This window comes from Humulus lupulus, chromosome 7 (assembly GCF_963169125.1).
Source record: "Humulus lupulus chromosome 7, drHumLupu1.1, whole genome shotgun sequence".
Taxonomy (NCBI): domain Eukaryota; kingdom Viridiplantae; phylum Streptophyta; class Magnoliopsida; order Rosales; family Cannabaceae; genus Humulus; species Humulus lupulus.
Genome location: NC_084799.1, coordinates 18,319,674 through 18,333,628, shown reverse-complemented (window position 1 = coordinate 18,333,628; position 13,955 = coordinate 18,319,674). Strand labels below are relative to the sequence as shown.

The 13,955-nt window shown below is 37.7% G+C and overlaps 1 protein-coding gene and 1 long non-coding RNA gene across 3 annotated transcripts; one reads left to right on the top strand and one right to left on the bottom strand.

The window, feature by feature from the left end:
- Positions 1-7,621: 7,621 nt before the first annotated feature.
- Positions 7,622-9,802, top strand: LOC133790841 (uncharacterized). The gene is made up of 3 exons (XR_009874082.1): positions 7,622-8,613; positions 8,719-8,780; positions 8,881-9,802. It is a non-coding gene; the product is annotated as an uncharacterized LOC133790841 (long non-coding RNA).
- Positions 9,803-9,991: 189 nt separating this feature from the next.
- LOC133790840 (cyclin-L1-1) lies at positions 9,992-13,705 on the bottom strand. 2 transcript variants are annotated; one of them, XM_062228640.1, is made up of 9 exons: positions 13,412-13,705; positions 13,243-13,324; positions 12,791-12,931; positions 12,484-12,653; positions 11,944-12,217; positions 11,282-11,663; positions 11,108-11,161; positions 10,935-11,019; positions 9,992-10,232 (listed from the first exon to the last, which is right to left on the bottom strand). In XM_062228640.1, the coding sequence occupies exons 1-8, from the start codon at positions 13,561-13,563 to the stop codon at positions 10,967-10,969; spliced, it is 1,308 nt and encodes a 435-aa protein (XP_062084624.1). In that variant the 5' UTR covers positions 13,564-13,705; the 3' UTR covers positions 9,992-10,232; positions 10,935-10,966. The 2 variants fall into 2 exon arrangements, with proteins under 2 accessions (XP_062084624.1, XP_062084623.1); XM_062228639.1 differs by lacking the exon at positions 9,992-10,232 and having other exon boundaries at positions 10,766-11,019; positions 13,412-13,704.
- Positions 13,706-13,955: the final 250 nt, after the last annotated feature.

The window sequence follows — 13,955 nt, the reverse complement described above, 5'->3', positions numbered from 1 at the left end:
GGGGATTCCATGCAATCGTATAATCTCTTGGATGTAGATGTCTGCATATTGGTCTGCGGTATATGAAGTCTTAACAGGCAGAAAATGAGCCGACTTGGTTAGTCTATCTATGACTATCCAAGCGGAATCATGCTGCTTATTCGTCTTTGGCAGACCCGTCACGAAGTCCATGGCTATATCGTCCCACTTCCATTCTGGTATGCTAAGCGATTGCAATAATCCTGCAGGCCGCTGATGCTCCGCCTTTACTTGCTGGCATACAAGACACTTAGATACATACTCTGCTATCTCCTTCTTCATCCCTGGCCACCAATAGACTGCCTTGATGTCATGAGTCATCTTGGTAGACCCTGGATGAACTGAGTACGGGGTATTGTGCGCTTCTTCTAGTATCGTCTTCTAATACTTTGATCTTCTGGCACGCATAACCGATCCTTATATCTCAATAAACCTTGACTGGATATTGAGAAATCTGTAGTCTTGCCTTCTCTGACTACATCCATGTGTGCTGCTAGTGTGTTGTCATGTCCCTGACCAATTCGTATGTCCTCTAGCAGATTCGATTGGATAGACAAGTTAGCCAGCTTGCTTACAATCACTTCTATTCCGGCATTGATAAGCTCCTGCTGTAGCGGCTTTTCAATTCCGGATAAGGCTGCTAAATTCCCATAGCTTTTCCGGCTGAGTGCATCGGTAACTACATTTGCCTTTCCCGGGTGGTATAGGATTTCGCAGTCGTAATCCTTTACTAACTCTAACCACCTGCGCTGCCTCATGTTGAGCTCCTTCTGCGTAAAGAAGTATTTTAAACTTTTGTGGTCCGTGTAAATCTCGCACCGTTCTCCGTAAAGATAATGGCGCCAGATTTTTAACGCAAAGACCACCGCTGCCAACTCCATATAGTGAGTTGGATAGCGTTGCTCATACTCCTTTAACTGACGTGAGGCATAGGCTATCACTTTGTCGTTTTGCATCAGCACGCATCCCAATCCTAGCTTTGATGCATCACAGTAGACAACGAACTTGTCGTTGGGTGTTGGGACACTAAGTACTGGTGTTGAGCAAAGCTTATCCTTAAGCAACTGGAAGCTTTCTTCACACTTATCGTTCCAGTTAAACTTTTGTTGCTTTCGGGTCAGGTTGGTGAGTGGAGTGGCTATCTTAGAAAAGCCCTCTACACACTTTCTATAATAACCTGCTAACCCTAAGAAGCTTCTTACTTCTGACGCGTTCTTTGGTCTAGGCCAATCCTTCACGGCCTCTACCTTCAATGGATTTACTGCAACTCCGTCTTTTGATATGATGTGCCCGAGGAACGCCACTTGCGAAATCCAAAATTCGCATTTCTTGAACTTGGCGTAAAGTTTATGCTCCTTCAATCGCGTCAAAATCAACCTTAAGTGTTCCTCGTGCTCTACTTAGTTTTTGGAGTAAATTAAAATGTCGTCGATGAACACAACGATGAATTTATCCAAATATTCTTTGAAGACCCTATTCATTAAGTCCATAAACGCGGCTGGCGCGTTAGTAAGACCAAAAGACATAACCAAGAACTCGTAATGTCCATAACGAGTCCTAAAGGCTGTCTTAGGGATATCTTCTCCCTTTACCTTGAGCTGATGATACCCGGACCGTAGATCGATCTTAGAGAATACAGTCACACCTCGGAGTTAATCAAACAAATCATCAATCCGAGGTAGTGGGTATTTGTTCTTAATTGTTACTTTATTAAGCTCACGATAGTCTATGCACATCCGCATACTTCCGTCCTTCTTCTTCACGAATAGTACCGAAGCTCCCCATGGTGAATGGCTTGGCCTAATAAAACCTAAGTCTAGGAGTTCTTGTAGCTGCGTCTTTAACTCCTTGAGTTCCGTAGGTGCCATCCGGTATGGTGCCTTAGAGATAGGCTCGGTGCCTGGTACTAACTCTATCGTGAAGTCTATTTCTCGATTTGGCGGCAATCCTGGCAAGTCATCGGGAAATACCTCTGGAAATTCTTGTATAACTCGAACATCTCCAACCTTAAGTGATGTCTCCTTCTCCACATTCGTGATGCTGGCTAAGAACGCTTGGCATCCTTTCTCCATCATTCTCTGAGCTTTGAGAGATGACACTAACGGGGTGCGTAGTCCTGAAGCTTGTCCCATGAAACATAGTTTCTGGCCGTCAGGAGTATCGAATGTCACCTTCTTGCGTCTGCAGTTGATTGTTGCACCATGCCGTGCTAGCCAATCCATGCCTAGTATGACGTCGAAGTCTTTGATCACCAGTTCTATCAGGTCTCCTTCTAGTTCCTTGTCCTCAATCTTGATTGGTACGCCTCGTACAATTCGTGATGATAGAACTACTTTGCCCGAAGGCAACTCGGTTACAAACCTAGTTCTAAATCTTTCACTAGGTTTGTCTAGTTTATCTATCATTCCTAACGAAATATACGAATGAGTGGCTCCCGAATCAAATAATACATGACATAAATTATTGAGGATGGAAACCTGACCTGTGACCACCTTGTTGCTAGCATCCGCCTCTCCTTGAGTTAAAGCAAAAACCCGAGCAGGAACCATTTTTTCGTCCTTCTTTCCTTCTGGTTTTTGCTGAGGACATTCTTTCTTGCGATGCCCCTCTTGACCACAATTGAAACACTCCTTGGTGATGGCGCGGCATTCTCCGGGGTGCTTCTTCTGACATTTGGCACATGGCGGGTATTCCACGTAGCCCGACCTATTTCCCCCATTATTTGGTCGTGCCCTTTTATTACTGTCGGCTTGCTTGTTGTCAGGATGCCTTCTCTTCTGTCCGTTACCGTTGTTGTTGGACTGATTGTTGCCGCTATTGCTAGAGTGATTGTTGCCGTTATGGTTGTTGCTCCGACTGGCCTGTGGTTGGCTCTGCTGTCTAGGTTTCGGCTTGCTAGCTTCTTCTTTGCTTACATTGGCCTGCAACCTCTCTACTTCGATCGCCGTCTCAAGAACGTCGACATATGTAGTGTTTCCCGGGTTTTCTAGCTTAACCCCCATCTCGATCTTCGGGCGAAGTCCTCTAACAAACTTGTTCACCCTCAGAAAATCGGTTGGAACCATTTCCGATGCAAACTTTGCTAAGCAGTCGAACTGGCGAGCATATTCTGCCACTGTTAAAGTACCTTGCTTCAAGTTGGCGAACTCCTCAACCCTCGTAGCGAGTACAGCCGAATTGTAGTACTTCTTGTGGAAGAGCTCCACAAATCGAGTCCATGTCATGGTGGTCGTATCATGAGATTGCTGGACCAAGTCCCGCCATATCCTGGCATCCTTCTTGAGTAAAGACGAGACGCAAGATATGCGGTCCGCATTGCTGAGATTCATATGCGTCAGAATCGGCTCCACATTCCTTAGCCACTCTTCTGCCTCAAAGGGGTCTGTAGTCCCTTGAAGTTTGGAGCGTGCTGCTTGCGGAACCTCTCGTACACTGGCTCCATGTTCGGTACTGGATACGGCACGTAATTCGTCATTGGCCATCCCCCATAAGGACCAACTTGTTGGGGTGCTAGGGCCATTGGCTGTGGCTGCGGCTGAGGCTGTGGCGGAGGCTGAGGCTGAGATTGAGTCTGTTGGCGTTGTTGCTGCAAAAGTTCCTCGACTTGCTGTCGTAGCCTGGCAATCTCCGCATTGTTGTCAGCTGGCGGTGCCAGCGCGTTGCGGCGAGCAGTAGCACGCACTCCCCTTCGGCGAACTGGAGGGACTTCATTGGTTGCTGGGACGTCATTGGAGGCGTTTCCGTTGGTGCGAGCAAATCTTTTGAGCGACATCTTCAACAAAGTTCTAACAGTCGAGAACATGTTAGAACTTATCCTAATAGGCTCTAAGGCAAAACTTATTCTAAGCAAACATAACTCGGACCTATTAATTATGATTTCTTATGAAAAAAATTATGTAAGCCTTCTTTATGATTAGGGTCTGTTTCTAAACTTAGAAAAATAAGCCATCTTTATAATTTATTAAGTCTGTTTCTAATCATCCTATATGACTTAATCCTCAGGCTCGAAACTTATCTTTGTTCCAAAGTTACCCATATTGAGGGAGGGTTGGGATCAGTAAAATCGTTCCCACTACTATGGCCCCCTAAACTCTCAATATAGAACCCGGTCCATTGATTTGTATCCACCCTCACCGAACTTGGTCATTATTTATCAAATTTATTATTTATTATGATTGTAGAAAAAATCAAACTCATACATGTCATTCAAAAATAACAATTGTATTTATTTGGAAAAAGGTTTTCACTAAAACAATCATACATGCAAAGATAATAAATAAAATAAATAACGAAAAATAAACTAATTTACAATTATTATTAACTGAAAACATAAGGGCTAAAACGTTAACTAAACACATAATCAAAACAACTAAAACATAAACACTTACATTGGCGGTCAAATTCAGAGCTTTGAGTGTGTGTATCGAGGAGAACTTCATGCGAAGGAACTGTTGCTCTGATACCAACTGTAATGACCCACTACTCTAGACTATTTGGACCATTAACGAAACTATACGTAAAACTTACAATTTTGCGGAAATACCATAATTTTATTGAGTAACTTGTCAAAATAAGAGTTACTTACAAAATAGAATACTAAGAAGGATATGGGATCCCATTGTCTTTAAAAACAAAAACATGATTTAAATGAAAAGAATTACATAAGAAATGCGGAAAATACAAATAAAACCATAAAGAGGTAAAATGAGACTACATCCTCGAATCGAATAACGCTCGACCCCTTGACTCCATTCACCATCGATACACATCCATAACATATTCATAACATATAATATTTCATAACATAACACATAAGATAACATAACCAATACACATATAGATTCTATCCTATTTTCCTTACCAAAGTTACCGGAATATGATGGACTGAGTTGGGACTTTTGGAACACTCCTAAACCATATGAGAAAGAGTGAGTCTTAAGAAGAAGAAATGAAAATGAATAGAAAGACTAAACCATTGAGAAATATGCTTACCACAACTTATGTGCTTAAGAACTTGGATTCCCTAACCAAAATAAGAATGAGGTTAGGGGACTGAGTAGAAGGCTTTGAGAAAGAAAATAACATGAAACAAATGAAATAGAGTTTCGGGTTTACCTCAAAGATTTGTAAGACCAATCTACACCTCAAACCGAAATACCATAAAACCTTACTTCCCAAAGTGTTTGATAAGCTTATGATTCCCCAACCCAGGTGTTTAACTCTCACACTCTCCTAGCAATCTTGCAGCCTCTGAACTTAGAGTAAAAGGTGAATAATGGCTGGGTACTAGGTCCTATTTATAGAGTTCTAGGAATAAAAATCTTCTTTTTAGCTTTGAATAAAAATAATAAATTTAATTGAAAATATTTGAATATCCTTCAGCTAAAGGCTTAGGAATTGTTCAAATTTTTCAGAGAGATTTAAGGATTCAAAGCTTGATTTTTAAAATAATAAAAACAAATAGAATCCTAACTTCTAACTCCCTAAATCTCGTAACTCTAAACTCCCCTTCAGTAAAATCAACATATCTGACGCTGTAGAACTCCGATTTGGACTCTCTTTATACCGTTAGAAAGCTCATTAAATTATCTACAACTTTTAAGAAATACTAGTTTTCGAAATTCCTAATATAACTGGGTCAAAAACAGGTCGGAAGTTACAGTACCCTAAAGTTACGAAAAATCTATTTACAACCTAATTCACAAATAAATAAAATTGTGACAATTATCATGCTCCTATCACATTTTGGTGAATACTAAGTCTTATATTTCTCTTATTTTATCATTAAAATAATAATTCCTTAATAATCATACATAAGACAAGTGTTACTATCTTATTGGGTTTATCTAAACCTTATAATATAATAAATATCATCATCAATATCAGTCATATTAATCAAACCTTAGGTTAAAATTAATGTTCTTAAACTATAGGTTAAACTTAGAAAATCTACAAATACTACTATGAGTGTCCAAATAATTCCCGGTCTGAACCAAAAATCCACAATAACAAAGATAATACTATACATACTATAATACTACTAAATAATTAGCTAAGTAAAGTTCTTGGACTCTACAATTGTCTCCCATCACTGTCCACATCAATTGAGCTTGAGTTTCCATCTTCCTCTAAACACATTGATTGATGACTCTTTGCCACAAATGCCACCACCTGTTTCTCTTCATAAGACCTGTCACTTGAGTTGGAGCTCTTTTCTTCATCACTATCACTCCAGGTAGCTGCTAAGGCTTTCTTCTTCTTAAGAGTGTTGGCACACTCAGATTGAATATGTCCGAACCCATCACATTCTCGGCACTGTATTCCCTTGTTTTTCTTGCACCTGACTGCTTGGTTTGCTTATTGTTTCCACCAAAGTTTCTTCTGGGACCATTCTCTTTTCCTCCTAGAAAGTTTTTCTTGTAATTCCTTTTTCAAGAATTTTGCATAATTCTTGGTCAGCAAAGCAAAAGTCTCATCAGTGAATCCATCAGATGCATCTGAGATCGACTTCTTTTCCTCCTTATGCACAAATGCAAGACTGTTATCAGTTTTTTCTTTTTCGGAATCTTTCTACTTCTTGCCTTTCTTCCACCGTGTGAGACTTATTTCATAGTTCTGCAATGACCCAATTAACTCATCAAGATCAAGTTCCTCTACATTTCTCATTTCTTCTATAGAGGTAACTTTTTACATGAACTTTCGAGGCAGAACTCCAAGCACCTTGCGAACCAGTTTTGCGTTTGAGTAAGTCTTTCCAAGTGCATAAGACTCATTCGAGATATCGCACAATTTGGCATGGAACTCTGCTACAGTTTCTTCCTCCTCCATAGACAGATTTTCAAAGGCTTTTGCCAAAGCTCTCAGTCTGGACTTCTTTACAGCATCAGTTCCTTCATTTTTTATTCTTATTTTCTCCCAAGCTTCTTTGGCAATTTCACAATTGGCTATAACTTTCAGCTGATTTGTGGAAACTGCATTAAAGAGAGCATGCATAGCCTTTGAGTTAAAGTTGGCCCTTTCCATCTCCTCTAGAGTCCATAGACCCATTTGTTTAAGCTTAACAACCTCATCTTCAACAAAGGTTGGACACTTCCATCCATCTTCAACTGCCATCCACACCCGTTCGTCAACAGCTCTCAAGAATGCACGCATTTTTGTCTTCCAGTAAGGATAATTTGCCCCTTCAAGCATTGGGGGTCGAGATGTGGAACCTCCTTCTCTGAACATCTCCATTTTGTACAAACAATCAAACAAAACAAAAAAAATATACTCCCAGATTCGGATCTCAGAGAGGGTTAGTGTCAACTGGAGAACCCAGAAAACAAGAATCGTGAATTACACGAAGACAAATCAATTATCAATTTCAGTATACAAAAGATAGGAGGATTGAGAAAAAAGAATCCAGAACAAACAACTTGGCTCTGATACCAATTGAAAAACCTAAGTTTTTGCCTATCTTTCCAATTTTACAATATTCATCTAGATTTTATCTTGATTTATGCTTGAACATTAACATCAAAATCATAAGAGTTGACACACAAAATTACAAGCTTCGTCTGCACTGAAAACTCATTCCAACCGACTAGTGCTTGGGTTCCCTGAACCAGGGTAATAACTCTCATTATATTAAGAAGTAATTTTACAATAACCAGTTCAAGAATCAATTTGTAAAACTATACAATCTATCTCAAAATACAATGAAGCTTTTTACCCTAAATAACAAAATCCCTTGGTTATAGATGCAAGATCCCATTGTTTCAATGTTGAACTCCCTTCAACAATATCTCATATCCGAATACCTTCAAATCTATAGCATCAAGACCCAACTGAACTCCTTCAGCAATCACGGCTTGATTCCAGAGCTTGTACATAAACCTTCAACCACCATCAATGGAGTTTCTTGCCAGAATCTGCAAAAATCAATAGAAGAAAGGGAAGAGAAAATACAAAGCACACTATGCAATCATCCAATCTAAGAGAGTTGGTTATAACTAATTAACCAGCCAATATATATACTTAGTTGCAATTAGGTATAAACCAGAAAACAAACAACAACTGTTAATCACTAACAACCTTGCTATACACACAAGCTGACGTGGACACTTACTAAAAACGAACAAACTCCAGACATAACATAGACTATTCCAGACACGACTGGACCTAATTTTTCATACTGAAAATATTGGTCCTTACAACGGTTAATCTCCATAATAAAAATGGGCATAGGAGTAGTACCTCAAGAAACCTGGGAACACTCACTATCCATGCAGAAGAAACAATTGCTTCAAAGAGTGTTGTTGATATAGTATTCTGTTGTTCTAATTTGGATAACAAAGACTTATTTTCTAAAAGTGTATGTATTTTTGCATATATAGCACCTTGTTGAAATCTATTTTATTTGGTGTGCATTCCACACCATGTTCAATTTTCTTTACACTTTTCTTCTTATTTTCGTTATAGGATCCTTTCTTAAAAATTTCTAGAATTGTTGAGAGGGGAGGCTCCATTCCAATTTGCAAGACAGAAGTAATTGACAATAACTTAAACCCCATTTGGAAACCATTATCTCTGAATATGCATCAATTTGGAAGCAAGGTAAGCAAGCTCAATCATCAAACTTATATATGCTTTTGAGCTAAATGTTTAGTTCTAGCTTTTGTTCTAAAAAATATTGACTAATAAAATTTCAAATCGATACAGGATAATCCATTGCTTATCGAGTGCTTTGATTTTAATAGCAGTGGCAATCATGTACTTATTGGGTAATAATTCTTTGATTTTTATTTTTTACTTTATCATTGTTTTAAAGTTTGGGAGAAAGAAGCAAAAAAATATTTAAAATTTTTGAGTTGAATTCTCTAGGAAACTACAGAAGTCAGTGGGACAACTAGAAAAACTTTGCAAGGAAAGAATTGGTACAAACTTTGTAATGCCATCCACGAAAAGTAGTCACGAAAATGTGTTTATATATTTATTCATTAGATTTTAAGTTTATTAACTATTTAATTCTTTATAGCTAGAGACATTTCACCACTTTCTCAACAATTTTCAACATATTATTATAGGTACTAAAGGGCCAGTTGTTAGTGGACTATTTTAATGAAAAGCAACAATTCAGCTTTCTTGATTACATTTCTAGTGGATTTGAGCTCAACTTTATGATTATTGTTGATTTTACAAGTTTCAAACTTTGAACATTTTTATAAATTCTCTTCACTAATCACATTGACTTAAGTATGGTTTATTCCAACATTGATTTTTTTTTTTCTTCTTTTCCAGCCTCTAATGGGAATCCTCGACAATCTGACTCTTTGCACTACATTGATCCTTATACCCGGTTAAACTCTTACCAAAGGGTACGTATTGTAAAAATCATAATAATATAAACTCACTAATTAGGCAATATGAAAAAAATATGTATTAAACATATACAATGGACTGATTAAACTAATTGCAGGCAATAATGGAGGTTGGAGAAGTCATTCAGTTTTATGATTTTGACAAGCGCTTTCTTGCTTGGGGTTTTGGAGGTGTGAAACCAAATGGTACCATATCTCATTGTTTCAACTTGAACTTAAATGAAAATGAGTTTGAGGTAATAATTTAAATGAGCCATTAGCATTTACTTCATCTCAGTTTCTTGATTAAGCTAAACATGTTTCTCATTTAAAATAGGTTAGAGGAGTTGAAGGCATCATGTCAGCCTATGCCAATGCTCTGTACAATGTTTCTCTTTCGGGACCTACTTTGTTTGGCCAAGTTATCGACAAGGCGGTGCACATTGCCAGCGAGTCTCTCTCGGCCTCCAGTAACAAGTACTACGTACTGCTCAATATAACTGTAATGATGATGATGGATTTTACATGTATTCAATCTCTTTGTTATTTTGGTAATGTTTTACTAAGAAATGAGCCTCTGGTCTTTTGCCAGGATGGAGTTCTTTCAGACCTTGAAGAAACTAAAAACACATTGGTTAAAGTATCGGAACTTCCATTGTCTATTCTCATTGTTAGAGTTGGTGGTGCTGATTTTAAACAAATGGATGTACAAACTTTATTGATCTAGCAAAAGGGTTTTGTGGAATGAGTAGTCTCACTTACATAATAATAATATTTGGTATTTGGGACTTTGGCAAATTCTTGATGCTTATAATGGAAATCGGTTGGAGAGTAGCACAGGTCGAGTGGCTACACGAGACATCGTACAGTTTGTTCCTATGAGACAAGTGCAAAGTGAGTTTATTATTATAGCTAACTCAAATTCTACTAAAGCAAAGATTCGAACGTTTTAAACTAATATTAAGTGGCTGTGTGGTTGTTAATAGGTGGACAATTATCTGTTGTTCAAGCCCTTTTAGAGGAGCTGCCTGGGCAGTTTTTGAGTTACATTCCCAGTAGAGATACCAAGCCATGTAACTTCCGTGGGGCCCAAACACCTGATCTTTCTATTTAGTTTTTTCATTTGTTTCAAACAACACATTGTTGAATATGTTCTAGTCTTTAATATTCTAGTCTTTTAAAAGTACACAAATAACATCAATTTTTTTAAAAGTACTACTTAAAGATGTTCTAGTCTTTCAAGGAATGTTAATATATCTCTCCCAATGACTCATTGTTTGTTTCATTTTAATATTCAACACAATCTCTAGAGCAAGGATAATATAATGACAACAAATGACAGGATTTATACTACGTTATTATCCAAATCTGCTAGCATTAATGAAAAAGAATATTTGGCTATGCAAAGGTTGGAGTAGCCTAAGGTTAATGAGGCATGAGAAGATTGCTCATTAATATTAATCATTTACAAGGTTTACTCCTTACAGCCTTGCTTGTTCACGTAATGGTCTGTATACGAGTGTATCAAGGTTTAATATTAATCAATGAAAGGAACAAATACCGGAGCATGCCACATACAAGTTTAGCCGAAAGAAGCTTTGAAAACTGGTTCAAGCATATGAATGGTGTCTATAGCGATCCTTCTCCCTTGACGAATAAGAACCTGTAATATCAATAAAGCTTCTCAGATAATGCACAACCCAACTCAGAAGAAACATGTGGATATGAATCTACAGACGTAAAATACATACCTCTTGATGAGTGATGTCTTGATTTATCTGAATGCCCTCCCGAATGCCCTCCTCCTGAATTCAGCATATGAAACCATAAAATTTAGTTTAATGTACTTCGCACGAGACAAATGCTGAAAAGAAAATTGAATATTTGGCATGAAGTTTCATAAAATTTGAAACTTGTTAAGCAACCTGATGCTCTATCCTTGGAACGATGGCGTCGGTCCCTGAACTTATCTCTGTCCCTCTCAGCCTCCTCTCTATCTCTTTCTCGATCAGAATCCCTGCCCCTATCACGATCTCGAGACTTTATCCTGTCCCTCTCTCTTTCTCTATCCTTGCTCCTGTCTCCACTGGCATCTGTTCTACGCTCAGGCTTGGATTTCTGCATCAGTTCCTCTCCTGCCTCTCCTTCAGCAGTCGCATTTTTATTTGATTCATCATCACTTTTTTTCGATCCCTTTAGCTTGTCACCAGGTACCTTATTCACTGCACCCGATTCAGAATTAACTGCTGGAGGAGCCTTGGAAACAGAGGTTTCACTATTAACTGGTGGGCTACTACGTGGAACTTCCTGTAGATGAGACATTTAAAGGAAAATGCATGTTAGTTTTCTAAATTTAAGACTCACAAATTTATAGATGACATCACTATGAGCAGGTGCACCATCATTTTTCTAATCAAGGCACTGCAGTTAAGCCAACAAGGAACAGATCGTCTAATGAAGCAGTATATACTTTATTATATTTCCACCCAAAAAATTATACAACAATGATTACCCTACCATTCTGCCAGAGATGTCAGATGGAAAATTAATGAGAAACAACTTGTGGAGAAAATTAAAAAAGAATTACCTTTGGAAGAGGCTGAGAATGAGAATCCCATGACTTGTTAGAAAATGTAAATGAATCACCATCCTTGCATACTGGTACGTACTGCGCCTTGGGAAGGCTGTAGAGGTGAGCCAGAACCTTGCAAACTTCATCAATCCCTGATTTTTCTGCATCAAATGCCCTCCACCATGGTGGATTCTCAGGAAGGGGTACTTGAAACCGACGAGCAGCAGCATATACTACCCCACAAGCCACTACCTCACTCTTAAACCGAACACATAAGGTAGTGCGCAAGCTGCCTCCAAAAAGTGAGTTAGTTATAAATGAAGCAGTGAGCCACTGTTATGATGAGAATGTAATAGCCAAAAACCAGAGGAGCATTAAAATAAAACATATATAAATAAACAGAAGAATAAGACTGCAGCAAAAGCATGTCTGTTAGATCTGATAATATCAGTAACAAAATTAAAAAAAAAAAAAATCATGTTCAAAAACCTCTAATCCAATCATTAAATATTATTTCTATCAAATATTTACATTTACAGAAAACTGTTGAAGTACCTATCATTTGCCAGATTCCATGCTTCCTGCCTTAACTCTGGAGGTGTTTCAAGGGTAGCTAGATAATTTGATATGAACTTATGAGGATGTTCAACATGACAAATGAAACCCATCTCTTTCAATATATGTCTTTCTGTTCTACTCAACTCCATCTTTAAATCGGAATATTTCTGGCCAAAAAAGTGAAATAACGTTACATGGAGCACACTCTCTAAAGTAAATTCACCCTTGAAGAACATAGAAAGAAATATTTTTTCATTGTTTCTAGTAAAAGAAAACCAATAAACTAACTATATAAGCTTATTACCTTTGAAAAAGGGTCCAAATGCTCAATGGGTAAATTCTCCCTCCTGCATTCCATTCTGTGGAAAACAATAATCACTTGTCTAGCTTTCCTTGGGCATTCCTCCAGTTTTGCAGCAAGCCACACACAACTAGCTGCAACTTTCTGCAGAAAATCAAAACAACAGAAACTAACTCTTTATTATATATTGACTATGCAATTAGTACTACAACCAAAGCAAAAACCAGCACTGATTATGTAGGAAAGAATTGATTAATAAAGAAAAGCATATAAACACGCATACATACATGAATAAAATTCGAAACAAGGGTGTAATAAACACCATACTAGAGTCTGGAGATATATATAAGCACACAAATAACCTAAACAAGATCCCCTAAATTTCAAATTCAAAATTTTTAAAACTTTCCTTCAGAAATTAAAGGTCGACGAAAAGTATAACTAGAGAAACAAACCTTGACATTGAAGCGAGCAAAAGACTTCTTGCAATAAAAACGATGGAACAAAACCTGGGCGGTCGCCATCACAGCTTGGGGTCTGAAATAATAATAATTGCAGTGAAAAAATCGAATAAAAAATGCAACCATAATTTCAAAAAGGAAATTGAAGCGAAAAATAGCATACAATCGCAGCAAAATTCCGCTTTCTTGAATGAGATCGCAGCCATAGATTCTGAGCGTGGTTTCGGTGGGTTCATCTATGTTATCTTTTCTCGATGGCGAATTCTGGAGTTGATCATCTGTGAGGTAGAACGTATCTATGGCTGTATATATCATCTTTAAGCTTCAGAGCCCTAAGCCCTAGACCAGCAATCAGGACAATACCCCTCTTTTCGAACCAGCAAGAAGGAACTGTAATTGATGAAGAGGAAGAAAAGTAAAGGGCCAAGAAATCAGAACGACAGTGAAAACAGAAAACTCGTATAATTAGAAATATAAATAATGAAAGAAACGACCATAAAAATAAACAACTAAACGACAATATAATTGAAAAACGATAACGCAAATGTAAAAAAGGAAAAATCGAACTTCCAAAATTAACAAATTTTATATGAATTAAAATTTTAATTTAACTATAAATTTTTGTTAATACCTAAAATTAATATACTAAATTAAAATTTTGAATTTCAAATTTAGGGGATCTTGTTTAGGTTATTTGTGTATATCTC